The 20,546-nt window shown below is 38.9% G+C and overlaps 1 protein-coding gene across 3 annotated transcripts in view; it reads right to left on the bottom strand.

Moving 5' to 3' along the window:
• The window catches only part of PFKFB1 (6-phosphofructo-2-kinase/fructose-2,6-biphosphatase 1), a 127,493-nt gene that overhangs the window by 34,141 nt on the left and 72,806 nt on the right, over positions 1 to 20,546 (bottom strand). For 2 of the 3 annotated variants that reach the window (XM_068963027.1, XM_068963026.1), the window contains exons 2-5: positions 13,821 to 13,946; positions 10,348 to 10,441; positions 9,475 to 9,541; positions 8,574 to 8,648 (exon numbers count right to left, since the gene is read on the bottom strand). In XM_068963027.1, the coding sequence (XP_068819128.1) occupies positions 8,574 to 8,648; positions 9,475 to 9,541; positions 10,348 to 10,441; positions 13,821 to 13,946 (362 nt within the window). Of the gene's footprint in view, positions 1 to 8,573; positions 8,649 to 9,474; positions 9,542 to 10,347; positions 10,442 to 13,818; positions 13,947 to 20,546 lie in introns of all 3 variants that reach the window. The other variant, XM_068963028.1, reaches the window with a different exon arrangement.

Here is a 20,546-nt window from a genome sequence, read left to right on the forward strand (position 1 = left end):
TGATCAATATTTCTGTCTTTGTGCCAGTACCATACTGTCTTGATGACTCTGACTTTGTAGTAGAGCCTGAAGTCAGGCAGGTTGATTCCTTCAGTTCCATTCTTCTTTCTCAAGATTGCTTTGACTATTTGAGGTTTTTTGTATTTCCATACAAATTGTGAAATTATTTGTTCTAGCTGTGTGAAAAATATTGTTGGTAGCTTGGCAGGGATTGCATTGAATTTATAGATTGTTTGGGGGTAGTATACTCATTTTCACTATATTGATTCTTCCAATCCATGAACATGGTATATTTCTCCATCTATTAGTGTCCTCTTTGATTTCTTTCACCAGTGTTTTATAGTTTTCTATTTATAGGTCTTTTGTTTCTTTAGGTACATATATTCCTAAGTATTTTATTCTATTCGTTGCAATGGTGAATGGACTTGTTTCCTTCATTTCTCTTTCTATTTTCTCATTATTAGTGTATAGGAATGCAAGGGATTTCTGTGTGTTGATTTTATATTCTGCAACTTTGCTATACTCATTAATTAGCTCTAGGAATTTTCTGGTGGAGTCTTTAGGGTTTTCTATGTAGAGGGTTTTCTATCATGTCATCTGCAAACAATGAGAGTTTTACTTCTTCTTTTCCAATTTGGATTCCTTTTATTTCTTTTTCTGCTCTGATTGCTGTGGCCAAAACTTCCAAAACTATGTTGAATAGTAGTGGTGAGAGTGGGCACCCTTGTCTTGTTCCTGACTTTAGGGGAAATGCTTTCAATTTTTCACCATTGAGGATAATGTTTGCTGTGGGTTTGTCATATATAGCTTTTATTATGTTGAGGTATGTTCCTTCTATTCCTGCTTTCTGGAGAGTTTTTATCATAAATGGATGTTGAATTTTGTCAAAGGCTTTCTCTGCCTCTATTGAGATAATCATATGGCTTTTATTTTTCAATTTGTTAATGTGGTGTATTACATTGATTGATTTGTGGATATTGAAGAATTCTTGCATCCCTGGGATAAAGCCCACTTGGTCGTGGTGTATGATCTTTTTAACGTGTTGTTGGATTCTGATTGCTAGAATTTTGTTAAGGATTTTTACATCTATGTTCATCAGTAATATTGGCCTGTAGTTTTCTTTTTTTGTGACATCTTTGTCAGGTTTTGGTATTAGGGTGATGGTGGCCTCATAGAATGAGTTTGAAAGTTGACCTTCCTCTGCAATTTTCTGGAAGAGTTTGAGTAGGATAGGTGTTAGCTCGTCTCTAAATTTTTGGTAGAATTCAGCTGTGAAGCCGTCTGGACCTGGGCTTTTTTTTGTTTTTTTGTTTTTTGCTGGAAGATTTCTGATTACAGTTTCAGTTTCCGTGCTTGTGATGGTTTTTTTTTTCAATATATTCTATTTCTTCCTGGTTCAGTTTTGGAAAGTTGTACTTTTCTAAGAATTTGTCTATTTCTTCCACATTGTCCATTTTATTGGCATATAATTGCTGATAATAGTCTCTTATGATCCTTAGTATTTTTGTGTTGTCTGTTGTGATCTCTCCATTTTCATTTCTAATTTTGTTGATTTGATTTTTCTCACTTTGTTTAAACGAGTCTGGCTAATGGTTTATCAATTTTATTTATCCTTTCAAAGAACCAGCTTTTGGCTTTGTTGATTTTTGCTATGATCTCTTTTGTTTCTTTTGTATTTATTTCTGCCCTAATTTTAAAGATTTCTTTCCTTCTACTAACCCTGGGGTTCTTCATTTCTTCCTTTTCTAGTTGCTTTCAGTATAAAGTTAGGTTATTTATTGGACTTTTTTCTTGTTTCATGAGGTATGCCTTCGTTGCTATGAACTTTCCCCTTAGCACTTATTTTACAGTGTCCCACAGGTTTTGGGTTGTTGTGTTTTCATTTTGATTCATTTCTATGCATATTTTGATTTCTTTTGTGGTTTGTTGGTTATTCAGAAGCATGTTGTTCAGCCTCTATATGTTGGAATTTTTAATAGTTTTTTTCCCTGTAATTGAGATCTAATCTTACTGCATTGTGGTCAGAAAAGATGCTTGGAATTATTTAATTTTTTTTTGAATTTACCAAGGTTAGATTTATGGCCCAGGACATTATCTATCCTGGAGAAGGTTCCGTGTGTGCTTGAGAAAAAAGTGAAATTCATTGTTTTGGGATGAAATGTCTTGTAGATATCAATTAGGTCCAACTGATTTATTGTTATCATTTAAAGTTTGTGTTTAATTTCTGTTTAGTTGGTCTATCCATAGGTATGGGTGGGGTATTAAAGTCTCCCACTATTATTGTGTCATTGTTAATTTCCCCTTTCATACTTGTTAGCATTTGTCTTACATATTGTGGTGCTCCTATGTTGGGTGCATATATATTTATAATTGTGTTATCTTCTTCTTGGATTGATCCTTTGATCATTATGTAGTGTCCTTCTTTGTCTCTTTACACAGCCTTTGTTTTAAAGTCTATTTTATCTGATATGAGTATAGCTACTCCTGCTTTCTTTTGGTCTCTATTTGCATGGAATATCTTTTTCCAGCCCTTCACTTTCAGTCTGTATGTGTCCCTTGTTATGAGGTGGGTTTTTTGTAGACAACATATATAGGGGTCTTGTTTTTGTATCCATTCAGCCAGTCTTTGTCTTTTGGTTGGGGCATTCAACCCACTTATATTTAAGGTAATTATTGATAAGTATGATCCTGTTGCCATTTACTTTATTATTTTGGGTTTGAGTTTATACACCTTTTTTGTGTTTCCTGTCTAGAGAATATCCTTTAGCATTTGTTGGAGAGCTGGTTTGGTGGTGCTGAATTCTCTCAGCTTTTGCTTGTCTGTAAAGCTTTTGATTTCTCCTTCATATTTGAATGAGATCCTTGCTGTGTACAGTCATCTGGGTTGTAGGTTAATTTCTTTCATCACTTTAAGTATGTCTTGCCATTCCCTCCTGGCCTGAAGAGTTTCTATTGAAAGACCAGCTGTTATCCTTATGGGAATCCCCTTGTGTGTTATTTGTTGTTTTTCCCTTGCTGCTTTTAATATTTGTTATTTGTGTTTGATCTTTGTTAATTTGATTAATATGTGTCTTGGGGTGTTTCGTTTTGGGTTTATTTTATTTGGGACTCTGTGTGTTTCTTGGACTTGGGTGGCTATTTCCTTCCCCATATAAGGGAAGTTTTCAACTATTATCTTCTCAAGTATTTTCTCATGGACTTTCTTTTTGTCTTCTTCTGGGACTCTTATGATTTGAATTTTGGGGCGTTTAACATTGTCCTGGAGGTCTCTGAGATTGTTCTCATTTCTTTTAATTCGTTTATCTTTTTTCCTCTCTGATTCATTTATTTCTACCATTCTATCTTCTACCTCACTAATCCTATCTTCTGCCTTATTCTACTATTTATTCTAGTATCTTATTCTACTATTTGTTCTCTCCAGAGTGTTTTTCATCTCGTTTATTGCATTATTCATTATATATTGACTCTTTTGTATTTCTTCTAGATCCTCGTTAAACCTTTCTTGCATCTTCTCAATCCTTGTCTCCAGGCTATTTATCTGTGTTTCCATTTTGATTTCAAGATTTTGGATCATTTTCACTATCATTATTCGGAATTCTTTATCAGGTAGATTCCCTGTTTCTTCCTCTTTTGTTTGGTTTGATGGGTATTTATCCTGTTCCTTTACGTTCCTCTGTCTCTTCATCTTTTTTAAATTGCTGTGTTTGGGGTGGCCTTTCTGAATTATGGCAGTTTGTGGAGTTATCTTTATTGTGGAGTTTCCTCACTGTGGGTAGGGTTATACGGGTGGCGTGTCAAGGTTTCCTGGTTAGGGAAGCTTGTGTCAGTGTTCTGGTGGGTGGAGCTGGATTTCTTCTCTCTGGAGTGCAATGAAGTGTCCAGTAATGAGTTATGAGATGTCCGTGTGTTTGGAGTGACTTTGGACAGCCTGTATATTGAAGCTCAGGGCTGTGTTCCTGTGTTGGTGGAGAATTTCAATGGTATGTCTTGCTCTAGAACTTATTGGTCCTTGGATGATGCTTGGTTTCAGTGTATGTATGGAGGCATTTGATGAGTTCCTGTTGATTAATGATCCCTGGAGTCAGGAGTTCTCTGGTGTTCTTAGGATTTGGACTTAAATCTCCTGCTTCTGATTTTCAGTCTTATTTTTACAGTAGCCTCAAGACTTCTCCATATATACAGCACCACTGATAAAACATCTAGATTAAAGATGAAAAGTTTCTCCACAGTGAGGGACACCCAGAGATGTTCACAGAGTTACATGGAGAAGAGAAGAGAGAGGAGGGAGATAGAGGTGACCAGGATGAGATGAGGTGGAATCAAAAGAGGAGACAGAAAGCTAGCCAGTAATCACTTCCTTATGTGTGCTCCACAGTCTGGATCCCTCAGAGATGTTCACGGGGTTATACAGAGAAGATAAGAGGGAGGAAGGAGACAGGTCGCCAGGAGGATAAAAGGGGGATTTAAAAGGTGAGAGACAGATTCAACCTAAGTGTAATCAGTTCCCTAAGTGTTCTCCACTGTCCGGAACACACAAAGAGATTCACAGAGTTGGGTATAGAAGAGAAGGGGGAGGGAGGAGATAGAGGTTACCTAGTGGAGAAAAAGGAGAGTCCAAAGGGGGAGAGAGCGGTCAAGCCAGTAATCTCGCTCCCAAGTAGAAATGGGTACGGAAAATTGGGTTCTTAAAGGTACAAAATTGATAACAAATACCAAAAAGCAAAGATTAAAAGTCTAGAGTAGAAGTTGGATTTTCAAAAATACAATATTAATGAAAAAAGTCACAAAAATTAATATATATATATATATATGAAGTTTGCTTTAAAAAACAGGGTCTCTTTTTTTGAAAAGTAATAGTAGGTATTATTTTCTCCCATTCAGAAGGCTGTCTTTTCACCTTGCTTATATTTTCCTTTGTTGTGCAGAAGCTTTTAGTTTTAATTAGATCCCATTTGTTTATTTTTGCTTTTATTTCCAGAATTCTGGGAGGTGGATCATAGAGGATCCTGCTGTGATTTATGTCGGAGAGTGTTTTGCCTATGTTGTCCTCTAGGAGTTTTATAGTTTCTGGTCTTACATTTAGATATTTAATCCATTTTGAGTTTATTTTCATGTGCAGTGTTAGAAAGTAATCTAGTTTCATTCTTTTACAAGTGGTTGACCAGTTTCCCCAACACCACTTGTTAAAGAGATTGTCTTTACTCCATTGTATATTCTTGCCTCCTTTGTCAAAGATAAGGTGTCCATATGTGTGTGAATTTATCTCTGGGCTTTCTATTTTGTTCCATTGATCTATATTTCTGTCTTTGTGCCAGTACCATACTGTTTTGATGACTGTGGCTTTGTAGTAGAGCCTGAAGTCAGGCAAGTTGATTCCTCCAGTTCCATTCTTCTTTCTCAAGATTGCTTTTACTATTCGAGGTTTTTTGTATTTCCATACAAATCTTGAAATTATTTGTTCTAGTTCTGTGAAAAATATCTTTGGTAGCTTGATAGGGATTGCATTGAATTTGTAAATTGCTTTGGGTAGTATACTCATTTTCACTATATTGATTCTTCTGATCCATGAACATGGTATATTTCTCCATCTATTAGTGTCCTCTTTGATTTCTTTCATCAGTGTTTTATAGTTTTCTATATATAGGTCTTTAGTTTCTTTAGGTAGATATATTCCCAAGTATTTTATTCTTTTCATTGCAATGGTGAATGGAATTGTTTCCTTAATTTCTTTTTCTACTTTCTCATTATAACTGACAAACAACTAATCTCAAAAATATACAAGCAACTCATGCAGCTCAATTCCAGAAAAATGAATGACCCAATCAAAAAATGGGCCAAAGAACTAAATAGACATTTCTCCAAAGAAGACATATGGATGGCTGACAAACACATGAAAAGATGCTCAACATCACTCGTTATTAGAGAAATGCCACAAAAACCAAATGAGGTACCGTTTCACACCAGTCAGAATGTCTGTGATCCAAAAATCTGCAAGCAATAAATGCTGGAGAGGGTGTGGAGAAAAGGGAACCCTCCTACACTGTTGGTGGGAATGCAAACTAGTACAGCCACTATGGAGAACAGTGTGGAGATTCCTTAAAAAATTGCAAATAGAACTGCTTTATGACCCAGCAATCCCACTGCTGGGCATACACACTGAGGAAACCAGAATTGAAAGAGACACATGTACCCCAATGTTCATCGCAGCACTGTTTATAATAGCCTGGACATGGAAACAACCTAGATGTCCATCAGCAGATGAATGGATAAGAAAGCTGTGGTACATATACACAATGGAGTATTACTCAGCCGTTAAAAAGAATACATTTGAATCAGTTCTGATGAGATGGATGAAACTGGAGTCTGCTATACAGAGTGAAGTAAGCCAGAAAGAAAAACACCAATACAGTACACTAACAAATATATGGAATTTAGAAAGATGGCAATGATGACCCTGTATGCAAGACAGCAAAAAAGACACAGCTGTGTATAGTGGACTTTTGGACTCAGAGGGATAGGGAGAGTGTGGGATGATTTGGGAGAATGTCATTGAAACATGTATACTATCATGTAAGAATCGAATCGCCAGTCTATGTCTGATGCAGGATACAGCATGCTTGGGGCTGGTGCACGGGGACAACCCAGAGAGATATTATGGGGAGGGAGGTGGGAGGGGGCTTCACGTTTGGGAACGCATGTACACCCGTGGTGGATTCATGTCAATGTATGGCAAAACCAATACAGTATTGTAAAGTAAAATAAAGTAAAAATAAAAATTAAAAAAAGAAAAGTAATAGTAGGTTATAAAAATGAAAATTAAAGGAGCAATAGAGAACTTAAAAATAAAAAAAATTAAAGAATGATAGTAAAAATAGTAAAAATATATGTAGGGTTTTCTCTGGTGGTGTTGTGGGCAGTGTGGGGTCAGTTCATTTTTGGATAGTTCCTTGATCTGGCTTATATTTCTCAAGATCTACAGGCCCCTTCCTATGTGGTTGGTACTAACTACAGGGTTTTAATCTATTGCACCTGTCACTTCCAAGGAGGTTCCCTCTGTTTTAGCTTCTTCTGTTCGCTGGTCTTTTCAGTGTCTAATTTCCACCCTGGCACAAGGGGGCGGTGGTGGACACTCTTTTAGGCTCACTTGTTCAGTCGTGCTGTGGGGAGGGAGGGATGCTGCAAACAAATAACACTGGCATGTGCTCGCAGTGTCTCAGCCACACTGGGTTTGCCCCTGCTCATGGTGTGTGTGCTTTCCCTGTCTACACTGCTTAGGCTCTAGGTTGCTCTGCTGGGAACTGTCTGAGTCTGGCCCTGGATTGTATGCCCTTCCCAGGTCTAAGCCGCTCAGGTTAAGGTACTTGGTTACTCCTCAGAGGTGCATACTCGGTTGGGCCTACATTTTGTGCCCTTCCGAGGTCCGAGCAGCTCAGGTGATCAGGTGTTTGGAGAGCACGGTCACTGTGACTTATCGTCTCCCTCGTCCCTGCCTCTCGGTTTTCTGGGTGTACAACCAGCACACCTTCTCAGGCGGATGTTGACAGTTCAGAATCCCAAGAAGTCTTGGTTAGCAATGAAGCCTGCTTGTAGTTTGGTAGATGATGCCCCTCTGGGGCCGTGATTGCCCCCTTCCGGCTCTGGCTGTCCTCACCTGCCTGTCACCGGAAGGGGATGGGCCTGCCTGCAGCCGGCTAGCTCTGCTCAGTCCTTTGTTCTGTGAGGGGGCCTGACGGTGTCTTAGGTTTAGGGCTTTTTGCATGGTAGTTATCCCACGGTCTGGTTTGCTAGCCCAAGTTAGTTCACTCAGATTGCCCTCGGGGCATTCAGGCCCGTTCCCTACTCTAAGCAATGCAGTCCGTGCCTCTCTGCGCAGCCCTCACTTGCTTGTGGTGGATGCAGGCGTCTGTGCTGCTTCTTCACTGGGGGAGTTACTGTTGGGCACGTAATCTGTGGGGTTTAATTATTTATTTATTTTTCCTCCTGATTATGTTGCCCTCTGTGGTTCCAAGGCTTGGCACAGACTCGGCAGTGAGAGTGTTTCCTGGTGTTTGGAAATGTCTCTTTTTTGACTCCCTTTCCAGGACAGAGTTCCGTCCCTACCTCTTTTGTCTCTCTTTTTGTCTTTTATATTTTTTCCTACCTCCTTTCAAAGACAATGGGCTGCTTTGATGGGTGCCTGATGTCCTCTGCTGGCATTCAGAAGTTGTTTTGTGGAATTTACTCAGTGTTAGAGGCATTTCTGACAATGTAATTTCATACAGCGGTGCTTTTAGGATTCTGAGTTTTATGAGGCAGATTGGCCCTAAATGTAGTGATTCCATCTCGTCCTTCCTCATACCCATCCACCAGTGTCAGCTTCTCAGTAATTATCTTCCATTGCCTTATGTGGCATCCCTTCTTTCCTGTTCTGTTCTGTTTTTCTGTTTCTAACTGTGATCTGGAAAGCCGTATAACTCAATTAAAATGCTGAGCCTGTGGTAGCTGATTTGGCATCTCTGTCCCCTGGTTTGGCTTTCTTTGGGGTTTGCTCGTAGATGAGTAGGCTCTAGATAAGAGTTGAAGAGTTACTCTACCTTGTAACCATGTTCTTTAGCAAACTGCAGAATCAGTGACCGTCGTTCTCTGGTAGTGTTGGTGGCATCAAAAACCTAGAGGCACACGATGAGATTGGTTTGCCTTAAATCTACTTCTGATAGAATGCCTACTCTTTGACCATCCCTATGCTAAGCAAATGGTTTCAAGGAGGAGATAAAACTTGGCCAGGGTTTTGAAGGATTTGAAATGACTTATACCAATTTCTCAAGCATTCATTGAGCCCTTGCTGTCTTCCCAGAGATGTAGCAGACTCTGTAGGCACAAAAAGGCCAGAGGAAAACTGTGGAATTCTATTAGGCCCATTTTATAGGTAAAATAGCTGAGACTTAGAAGAAGGGTTTCTTTTACCCAAGGCCACTGAGACTTACTGATAAAGCAGAGTTGAAACTGATTTTCTCAGCTCCTAGGTGAAGCTTCTTCCCTCCCTATCACTTTGGAGTTCTTTGAAGCCCTTTTAGAATTTCCAAACCCTAAGTCAGAGGTTTATGAGATTAAATTGACTAGGTGTTTAGGTAAATCTCTAGAACTTAAAAATGTTTCTATTGCAGTCAGATTTTAGTGTAGTCCTGTTGAATTCTTGGGGATAGAGTGGTAGACTCTATTGATTAGGAGTATAGATTCTGGAGCTATACAACCTGTACTCCAGTTCTGGCCTACCCTTTGGGAAAATATTTAACTATTTGGTCTTTCTGCACTACATTTTTCTGGGGTATAAAATGGAGTATAGTAAAAAAATATTTTTATCTTGTGGGGGAGGCTGGAATTAAATTAATACATGCAAAGTGCTTAGAATAATGTATAGAACATAATAAACACTCCACATATATTAGCTCTTCTTCATCCCAACAGAAACCCAAGAGAAAATGCAAATTTCCTTACTGCAACACGACCTTCCTCATGGCTGAGATAGCTATGAACATCTTTCAGGGCTGCTAGGGCACACTGCCTGAAAAAGATGAAGAAAGAAACAGACAGCTACTATACCAAAGATGGGTTCCTCTCTATTCTGCATTATCTTTTGCACTATATCTAAAATGTCATACATTAAATTATTCATCTGTTGAATATCTACAAAGGGTGTTCTATGTTCTAAGAATTATAACAAGCACAGAGAAGTCACACAGTTGAAACTGGCTCTGTGTAGACATCTTAGGGGCATAACATACCCAGGAAAAGTAAACTAATGACCGAGCCATACTATCAAGGGCTCCAAACCTTGAACTAATAGTGCTTAAACTGAACTGGGTCTTGAACCCATGAAGAGCCTGGATACATAGTCTGTAAAGTAGAAGGCATTCCTGGCACATATAACAGGACAAACACAGGTAACATGATGGAAATGTACACTTTTGACAAAAATCTGTTTAGTGATTACTCTTTGTTGGGTTCCATTATGAGAATATAGATCAATAAATGAGACTCAGGCTCTGTTCTGAAAGTGTTCAGAGTCTTGTAGAAGACAAACACCTCGAGGTTTAATGGATGAGATCAGAGTGGGCCAAATTACTGAGACTCTTATTTTAAATGCTAGGCTAAATTTCCACTCTTTCCTGTCAAAAGTAAGAAACTGTTAAAAGTTCTTAAGCAGGGGATGGATATGACCAGAAATAGGTTTCAGTTAAAATAGTGTAAGAATTGTCTTAACTAGTCTCCTTACTAACCCAAATTGCTCTGCTATACTCCACTGTCATCTGAATAGAGGCCTCCTTCAGCCAGGGGACAGCAAAGGTCTTTAAAATGTTAGGTACTCACTTCCTGATAAGTAGGGCCTCCATGTTGTCGGGAAGAAAGAATTCGTAGTTCTTGTAGCTCACTGCCTCTCGTCGATATTGACCTAAATTAAACACTGAAAGCAGGAAGCCCTGGTGAAGTGGTTGGGAAGATCTCAGTGGCAAAAAAAAAAAAAAGTCCTTTCTGGGAGGGATCTCAGAGGTAAAAAAGGTAAAGTTTTAATTATATAATATGTATACAAAGCCTCAAATTATGGCATCCAGCTCACTTACTCCTCACAACAACCTTAAAAAGTAGGAATTGCTATTCCCATTTTATAAATGAGAAAATGAAATTTCAGAGAAAGGAAGTAACTCTCATTGTAAGTGGAGAGCTGGGATTCAAACAAAGGTCTGTTTGGTTCCAAAGCTGGTGATCTTTCCACTATTCCGTTTTATCATAAACTACAAAACTTTTAATGTCCCACTCCATTGGAAAGATAAAGAAACTGGTATCCTGGGAGTAAACCAAGGGTCAAACATTGAGCAAGCTGGGGGTATAACTAGACTTGGCCTTCTGATACCTAGTCCAATGTTATCATACTTTATGCATCAGTATAGAGAACCTAGATATGTTGGACTTTTTAGGCCACACTTTCTCATTTGTAGTGGTGATAAACCAGAGAGGAAAGTAGGAAAGGGGGAACAAGGGGATAATAAGCAAAGAGGTAATGTACTATTTCATTCATTCATCCGACAAATACTTTCTCATGTCTACTTTGTAAATCAGGACATGAGTTCTTGGGTCTCAGAGATGAATCAGATCTGCATGATGGATCCACAAGAAGCTCACCATGCAGAAGGCAGGACATAGAATAAACCAGGAAACAGAGAGCTCTCACCCAGTTTATTAAATGCTATGACAGAGTCATGCAAAAGAGTAAGGGGGAAGGAAAGACTAACTAAACTTAGAGTAGTCTCAGAAGCTTATTTTGGAGAAAGCAGCATTTGTACCAGCCTTTATAGGAAGGCAGACCTTTTATAGGCAGGCATGGTGTGTGGGAGAGGGGAACAAAGATATTCCAGGTAGAGGAACAGTTTCAGCAAGAATGTGGCATTGGCAGAATGCAGAACATGAGTCATCCAATTGTGATTGAGGCATGTGAGCTTGGCAGAGGCCAATCATGAAGGGCCTTGAACAAATGATAGCTAAGGGGCTTGGATCTAAACCTGCCAGTCAAGGGAACCCTTGGTAGCTACAGATATGGGCAGCTATGTGTTTGAAAAATGACTCTGAGGGTTTCTGTGTGAGTGGAGCAGATGGGAAGCAGGTGCCTAGGAGCAGAGACCCATCTGCCACCATCACATGTGCCCCTACACTCAGCAGAGGCTCTTCAGAGCCTGCAGTCATACAAGAACTATTCCTTCTCCCCTTCTCTTCTGCTAATGTCCTATTCCTCCCACAGGAGGAATATACCAGACCTCCCAGCTCAAATATACCATATATGGAAGATTTCACTGCCTTCCAGGTGGTGATTTCCTCTGTGAGACCCTCAGTACCCTGCTCTGGATTCTTCAGTGACATGTTGCATTTTTATGCACCCTAGTCAAATGGAGAAATCTTCAAGGACGGGGTGTGAATCTCATCTAGTTTTGCATGTCCAGTGCATAGTATGGGTTTTGGCACATAGAGGACCAGTAGGAAACTCACCAGTGAATGAGAGAAACAGAAAGTAAATGCATGGAAAGAAGAAATGGGAGAAGGAGAGGAGAAGACTGGAGAGAGGGAGGGAAGGGGGCAGATAGAGTGTTGGGATGGTCAAGAGAAATGAGAGGAAGAACATGGAGGGAAGTACAGGGCCAATGTGGGTTCTCTCCTCTTTCCATCAGTAGTGCCAAGTATCAGACAGTGAGTGTCAGTGTCAGACACAGTGAGTGTTAGGCTTTGGAATCAACCAGATGTGTGTTCGTATCTTTGTTCCATCACCTTGGTTGATGTTACATACATGTGATGTGTTCCATCACATGGTGACCACATGCCTTCAGACAAGATGCATCAACTCGGGCATTAGTTTCATCAACTGTGGGATGATGATAATACTAGTCCCTCCCACATGGGTATTTTAGAGCTTAAGAATAGATGTGAGTTCTTTGAGGACAGGGGTCCTATCTTACGTGTTTTTCTTTGCCCAACATCCAACAAGGGCCTTGACACAACTGTGCTCAACAAATAATTAGTGACTGAGCAAATGAATGCCTGAGAACTTTTTCTGCACTGGTGAGTAGTGCTCCATTCCACAAGAGAGATAGGCTAAGCACTTGCTTAGTGTACCAGTAAAGACACAGCCCAGTAAAAGTTTTCAGCTTAGTGGATATGCATTAAAAGCATTAATATAGTCATTAGTGGATAAATTAAAAAAAAATGGTAGACGTTGTTACATTTACCGTTTTTATTCTGAATTACATATGATGCAGGGGCACCCTAACTTTAAGCGTTTAGAGCCTATAAATGTCTTAATTTTGTCCTACTTGAGCAACTGAAATGAATAAGCTCTAATCTCTTACTCCAGAGCAGCTCCTGGGGCGAGAGACCCAGACACACAACACACTATGTAATTAGTGTTGGCATAGAGGAGGCTGTAGAAAGCATTGGTGTGGAGCCCAGAGAAGCATGGTCCTAGGGAGAACAGAGAAGTCAAATAGGAATGGGGATATGGGGTGGGGATAGAGAAACCAAAAAGAGAATAGAAGAGAATGATTGCTGAATAAGAGGTAGTAAGCAGAAAAGAGATCACATGGGGAGAAAGGAAAGCTGGAAGCAGGGAGTGTGGGAGGAGGCTGACAGGCTGTGAAGGAGACCCCTCTGGAAAGAGGAAAGTGGAAAGAGACAGGGTCACTTCCAGCCGGGGATGGGGAGAAGCAAGGCACAGACCTAAGGAGAGGCTTGGAGACAGGACGCTTTCTGTACTGAAGAGGTGAGCTGAAGTGCCTGCTATACTGAAGAGCTTGTGGGGCCCTCCAGGCTGGGGTTTCAACATGCTTGACTCCATACATCCCTACGTTCTGAAGGAAACTTTAAGGTTGTAAAGAAATGGTAATGCTAATAGAGTAGTATTATTGATATAATATTAATAAAAATGGTAATAAGAGTAATATGTTATTGATAGGGTGATTTTGAGGTCTTCCAAAATAAACCTTCTCTAAAACAGATGTTTAATCTTATTGATTTTCCTATACTTATCCCCTAGCATAAGATTTAGCACTGGGTATGTACTTAAGAAATTGTAAAATTTATGAAGGTAGTAGTAGCAGTAGTAGAAATAGTAGTAGCAATCATAGTAGTAGTAGTAGTAGCAGTAGCAGCAGTAATAATACTAGGAATAGTCTTAGTACTATTAATAGTGGTTTGAGACATTCCTGTACTACTGGCTTTGCTCTTTTGAGGTTAGCTACCTTACTCTATACTCCATCAGTGTTCTATAGAGCGTTGTAGAACAAAGGGTTTCAGAGACATACCTTTAGTTGGTGTTCCTATCCAGTTGAGGTAGCGTGTGAGCTTTGTTGAGATGTAGGTCTTTCCTCGAGCTGGTAAACCCACCATGATCACCATCGTGGGGGAATTTGTAAACTGTGGTATGGATGCTGGAAGACAAACAGAGCTTCAAATCTTATCCTCAGATTCATATGATATTAAGTTATCATCACAAAGATGTAAAATTTAAAAGGGCCTCTCTCCAACCATTAAATAACAAGGAAAAAAAACCTAGAAAATGGAAACTTATCTTCATTGAATCCATGAGCAAACTGAGATTGCAGTGCAAAATGCTAACCCCAAATATGTGGATGCAGACATCTGCAGGGAGAAACAGGGCCCAGGAATTTGCTTATCTTTTACAGATACTACTGAATAACATATAAACATAAGAAGTTACAGCTAGATTCCTGAGGACTTTCAAGGTGATGGAGGAGTTAGACAGGAAGATCAACTTCCTCCCAACAAATGTATTAAAAATCCATCTGCATATGGGATGACTCCTACAGAATACCTTCTGAACACTGACAGAAGACCCTACACTTCCAAAAAGGGAAGTCTCCTCAGAATGAGTGTGTGAATTTCTTTGAGTGTTCTGGGCTGTTTGTGTTGCTTTCGCCATTAGTCTTGGGGTTTTGTCTTCTATGCTGTGTGGCCTGTGAAATCTTCCTGCTACAGTAAGGGGTTGGGGCCAAACTCTTGCAGTGGGAGATCCAAGTCCAGGACTTTGGATCACCAGAGAACTCCCAAACCCATGGAACATTAATCAATGAGAGCTCTCCCCAAAGCCTCCATCTCAGCACTAAGACCAAGACACACTCAAAGGCCAGCAAGCTCCAGTGCCAGACACTTCATGCCAAACCTTCAGCAAAATAGGAACTCAACCCTGCCCATTAGCAGACAGGTTTCCCAAAGTCATGTCAAGCCCACTAACATCCCAGAACACTTTATTGGACATGGCACTGTCCTTCAGAAAGTCAAGATCCAGCTCCATTCACCAGAACACAGACACAAGCTCCCCAATGGGAAACCTTCATAAGGCACTGTTCCAAACCCACCCGAGTGGGGGCAGACTTGAAAATGAGTAGCAACTAAGACCTTCTAGCCTGTAGAAAGGTGACTCCAAGCACAGTAAATTAAACAAAATGAAAAGACAGAGAAACATGCAACAGTTGAAGGAACATGGTAAAAACACACAAGACAAAACAAATGAAGAGGAAATAGGCAGTCTATGTGAACAAGAATTCATAGTAATGATTGTAGAGATGATCCAAAACTTTGGAAATAAAATGGAGGCACAGATAAATAGATTGGAGGCATGGATCAAAAAGAAGAAATGTTTAACAAGAATTTAGAAGAAATAAAGATTAGAAAATAAACAATGAACTACACAATAACAGATTAATAATACACTAGAGGGAAACAATAGCAGAATAACTGAGAGTGAATGAGCTGGAAGATAGAGTGGTGGAAATAAGTGAAGTAGAGCAGAATAAAGAAAAAAGGATCAAAAGAAATGAGAACAGTCTCAGAGAACTCTGGGACAACATTAAGTGAACCAACATTGGAATTATAGGGGTCCCAGAAGAAGAAGAGTAAAAGAAAGGGTATGGGAAAATATTTGAGGAGATTATAGTAAAAAACTTTCCTAACATGGGAAAAGAAATAGCCACTCAAGTCAAGAAGCCCAGAGAGTCCCATAAGGGTAAACCCAAGGAGAAACATGCCAAGACACATATTAATCAAGCCAATGAAAATTAAGAAGAACAAATATTAAAAGTAGCAAGGGAAAAGCAACAAATAACATACAACAGGATTTCCATAAAGCTAACAGCTCATCTTTCAACAGAAATTCTGCAGGCCAGAAGAGAGTGGCAGGGTATACTTAAAGTGATGAAAGGAGGAAAACCTACAACCAAGATTACTCCATCCAGCAAGGATCTCATTGAGATGTGAAGGAGAAATAAAAAATTTTCCAGACAAGCAGAAGTTAAGAGAATACAGCACCACCAAACCACTTTTACAGCAAATGCTAAAGGAACTTCCCTAGACAGGAAACACAAGAGAAAGAAAAAAACCTGTAAAAGCGAATCCAAAAACAACAAAGCAAATGGTAATAGGATCATACATATCAATAATTACCTTTTGTAAATGGAATAAATGCTCCAACCAAAAGACATAGATTGGCTGAATGGATACAAAAGCAAGACTCCTGTATATTCTATCTACAAGAGACCCATGCAAATGGAAATCAAAAGAAAGTTGGAGTAGAAATATTCATATCAGATAAAATAGACTTTAAAATAAAGACTGCTATAAGAGACAAGAAAGGACACTATATAATGATCAAGGGATTAATTCAAGAGGAAGATAAAACAATTATACATTTATATACACTAAACATAGGAGCACCACAATACATAAGGCAAATAGCAGAAACTATTAAAGGGGAAATCAACAGCAACACAATAATAATGGAGGACTTTAACACTCTACTTACACCAATGGACGGATGATCCAGACAGAAAATTAATAAGAAAACACAAACTTTAAATGATACATTGGACCAGTTAGATCTAATTGATATCTACAGGGCATTTCTTCCAAAAACAATAGATTTCATTTTTTCTAACATACACATGGAAAATTCTTCAGGATATATCACATTTTGGGTCATAAAACAAGCTGCAACATATTTTTAAAAGTTGAAATCATTTCAAGCATCTTTTTTGACCACAGCATTATAAGATTTGACATCAACTACAGGAAAAACTATTAAAAACACAAATACTAGGAGGTTAAACATTACACTTCTGAATAAATGAGAGGTCACTGAATAAATTAAAGAAGAAATAAAAAATGCTTGGAAGCAAATGATGATGAAAACACAAGTCAAAACCAATGGGATGAAGGAAAAGCAGTGCTAAGAGGGAAGTTTATAGCAATACAAGCCTACTTCAAGAAACAAGAGAAACATCAAATAAACAACCTAACCCTACACCTAAAGCAACCTGAAAAAGAAGAAAAAAGCCAAAGTTAGTAGAAGTAAAGAAATTGTAAAGATCAAAGCAAAAATAAATGAAAAAGAAATGTAGACAATAGCAAAGATCAATAAAACTACAAGCTGGTTCTTTGAGATGATAAACAAAATTAAAGACCATTAGCCAGACTCATCAAGAGAAAAGGGAGAAGACTCAAATCAATAAAATCAGAAATGAAAAGGAAGTTACAACAGACAATGTAGAAATACAAAAGATCATAAGAGACTCCTATGAGCAACTATATGCCAATAAAATGGACAAACTCGAAGAAATGGACAAATTCTTATAAAAATATGACCTCCAAAACTGAACCACTAAGAAATAGAAAACATAGACTAATCACAAGCACAGAAATCAAAATGGCAATAAAAAAAAATCTTCTAACAAACAAAAGCCCAGGGCCAGATGGCTTCACAGGCTAATTCTACCAAAATTTCAGAGAAGAGCTAGCATGTATCTTCCTCAAATTTTCCAGAAAATTGTAGAGAAAAGAAAACTCTTGAACTCATTCTATGAGGCCACTATCACCCTGATACCAAAACCAGACAAAAATGCTACAAAAAAAGAAAATAAGAGGTCAATATCACTGATGAACATAGATGGAAAAATCTTCAACAAAATTCTAGCAAAGAGAATCCAACAGCACATTAAAAAGATCATACATCATGATTAAGTGGGCTTTATCCCAGGGATTGGAGAAGGAAATGGCAACCCACTCCAGTGTTCTTGCCTGGAGAATCCCAGGGATGGCGGAGCCTGGTGGGCTGCCATCTATGGGGTCACACAGAGTCGGACACGACTGAAGTGACTTAGCAGCAGCAGCAGCATCCCAGGGATGCAAGAATTCTTCAGTATATGCAAATTAATTAATCTGATATACCGTATTAACAAATTGAAAGATAAAAAACATATGATCATCTCAATAGATGCAGAAAAAGCTTTTGCAAAATTCAACATCCACTTATGATTAAAAACACTCTCCAGAAAATAGGCATAGAAGGAAAATATCTCAACATCATAAAGGCCATATGTGACAAACCCACAGCAAACATTATTCTTAATGGCGAAAAACTGAAAGCATTTCCTCTAAGATCAGGAGCAAGACAAGGGTGCCCATTCTTGCCATTACAATTCAACATGTTTTTGGAAGTCCTAGACACAGAAATGAAAGAAAAGAAACAAAAGGAATGTAGGTTGTAAAAAAAGAAATAAAACTGTCACCACTAGCAGATGACATGATGTGTGTGTTATGTGTTAAGTTATTTCAGTCATATCTGACTCTTTGTGATGCTATGGACAGTAGTGCACCAGGCTCCTCTGCCCATGGGATTCTCCAGGCAAAAATACCAGAGTGAATTGTCATATCCTCCTCTAAGGGATCTTCCAGACCCAGGGATCAAACCTGCATCTCTTATGTCTCCTGCATAGGTAAGGCAGGTTCTTTACCACTAATGCCACCTGGGAAGTCCCCCCAAGATAAGGGTAGGCTAGAGTAACAACCTGGTAAAAGATACACCATGCAAAGATGCCACCAGAAAATTACTAAATCTAATCAGTGAGTATAGGAAAGTTGTAGGATATAAAATTATTACACAGAAATCCATAGCATTCTTTACACTAACAATGAAAAATAAGAAAGAGAAATTAAAGAAACAGTCGCATTCACCATTGAAAAAAAAAAAAAAGAACAAAATAACTAGGAATAAACCTACCTGAGGATATGAAAGACCAGTATGCAGAAAACTATAAAACACTGATGAAAGAAATCAAAGATGACACAAACAGATGGAGAGATATACCGTCTTCCTGGATTGGAAGAATCAATATTGTGAAAATGACTATGTTATCCAAAGCAATCTACAGAATCAGTGCAATCCCTATCAAACTATTGATGGTATATTTTTACAGAACTAGAACAAAAAATTTCACAATTTGTATGGAAACATATAGACCATGAATAGCAAAAGCAATCTTAAAAACGAAAAATGGAGCTGGATGCATCAACTTTCCTGACTGAAGACTATACAACAAAGCTATAGTCATCAAAACAGCGTGGAGCTGGCACAAAAGCAGAAATGTAGACCCATGGAACAAGATAAAAAGCCCAGAGATAAACCCATGAACATATGAACACCTTATCTCTGACAAACGAGGCAAGAATACACAATGGAGAAAATGTAGTCTCTTCAATAAGTGGTGATGGACAGCTACATGTAAAAGAATCAAGTTATACCAAATTGCAACACTATATGCAAAGATAAACTCAAAATGGATTAAAGACCTAAATGTAAAACCAGGAACTATAAAACTCTCAGAGGAAATCATAGGCAGAACACTCTTTGAAATAAATCACATCAAGTTCCTCAGTGACTCACCTCCTAAAGTAACGGAAATGAAAGCAAAAATAAACAAATGGGACATAGTTCAGTTCAGTTCAGTCGTTCAGTCATGTCCGACTCTTTGTGACCCCATGAATCGCAGCATGCCAGGCCTCCCTGTTCATCACCATCTCCCGGAGTTCACTCAGACTCACGTCCATCGAGTCAGTGATGCCATCCAGTCATCTCATCCTCGGTTGTCCCCTTCTCCTCCTGCCCCAATCCCTCCCAGCATCGCAGTCTTTTCCAATGAGTCAACTCTTCGCATGAGGTGGCCAAAGTACTGGAGCTTCAGCTTTAGCATCATTCCTTCCAAAGAAATCCCATGGTTGATCTCCTTCAGGATGGACTGGTTGGATCTCCTTGCAGTCCCAGGGACTCTCAAGAGTCTTCTCCAACACCACTGTTCAAAAGCATCAATTCTTTGGTGCTCAGCCTTTTTCACAGTCCAACTCTCACATCCATACATGACCACAGGAAAAACCATAGCCTTGACTAGACGGACCTTAGTCGGCAAAGTAATGTCTCTGCTTTTGAATATATTATCTAGGTTGGTCATAACTTTTCTTCCAAGGAGTAAGTGTCTTTTAATTTCATGGCTGCAGTCACCATCTACAGTGATTTTGGAGCCCCAGCAATAAAGTCTGACACTGTTTCCACTGTTTCCCCACCTATTTCCCATGAAGTGATGGGACCGGATGTCATGATCTTCGTTTTCTGAATGTTGAGCTTTAAGCCAACTTTTTCACGCTCCTCTTCACTTTCTGCCATAAGGGTGATGTCATCTGCATATCTGAGGTTATTGATATTTCTCCCAGAAATCTTGATTCCAGCTTGTGTTTCTTTCAGTCCAGGGTTTCTCATGATGTACTCTGCATAGAAGTTAAATAGGCAGGGTGACAATATACAGCCTTGACTTAAAAGCTTTTGCACGACAAAGGAAACCATAAACAAGAAAAGACAACCCTCAGAATGGGCAAAAAATAATAGCAAATGAAACAACCAAGAAAGGATTAAATATCCAAAATATACAAGCAGCTCATTCAGCTCAATGCCAGAAAAAAAAAAAAAATCAAAAAGTGAGCAGAAGACCTAAACAGATATTTCTCTAAAGAAGGCATGAAAAGATGCTCAGTATTGCTCATTATTAGAGAAATGCAAATCAAAACTACAATGAGGTATAACTTCACATCAGTCAGAATGGCCATCATCAAAAAATCTATAAACAATAAATGCTGGAAAGGGTGTGGAGAAAAGATAACTTCTTGAATTATTGTTGGGGATGCAAATT

Source organism: Capricornis sumatraensis, chromosome X, assembly GCF_032405125.1.
Source record: "Capricornis sumatraensis isolate serow.1 chromosome X, serow.2, whole genome shotgun sequence".
NCBI lineage: Eukaryota > Metazoa > Chordata > Mammalia > Artiodactyla > Bovidae > Capricornis > Capricornis sumatraensis.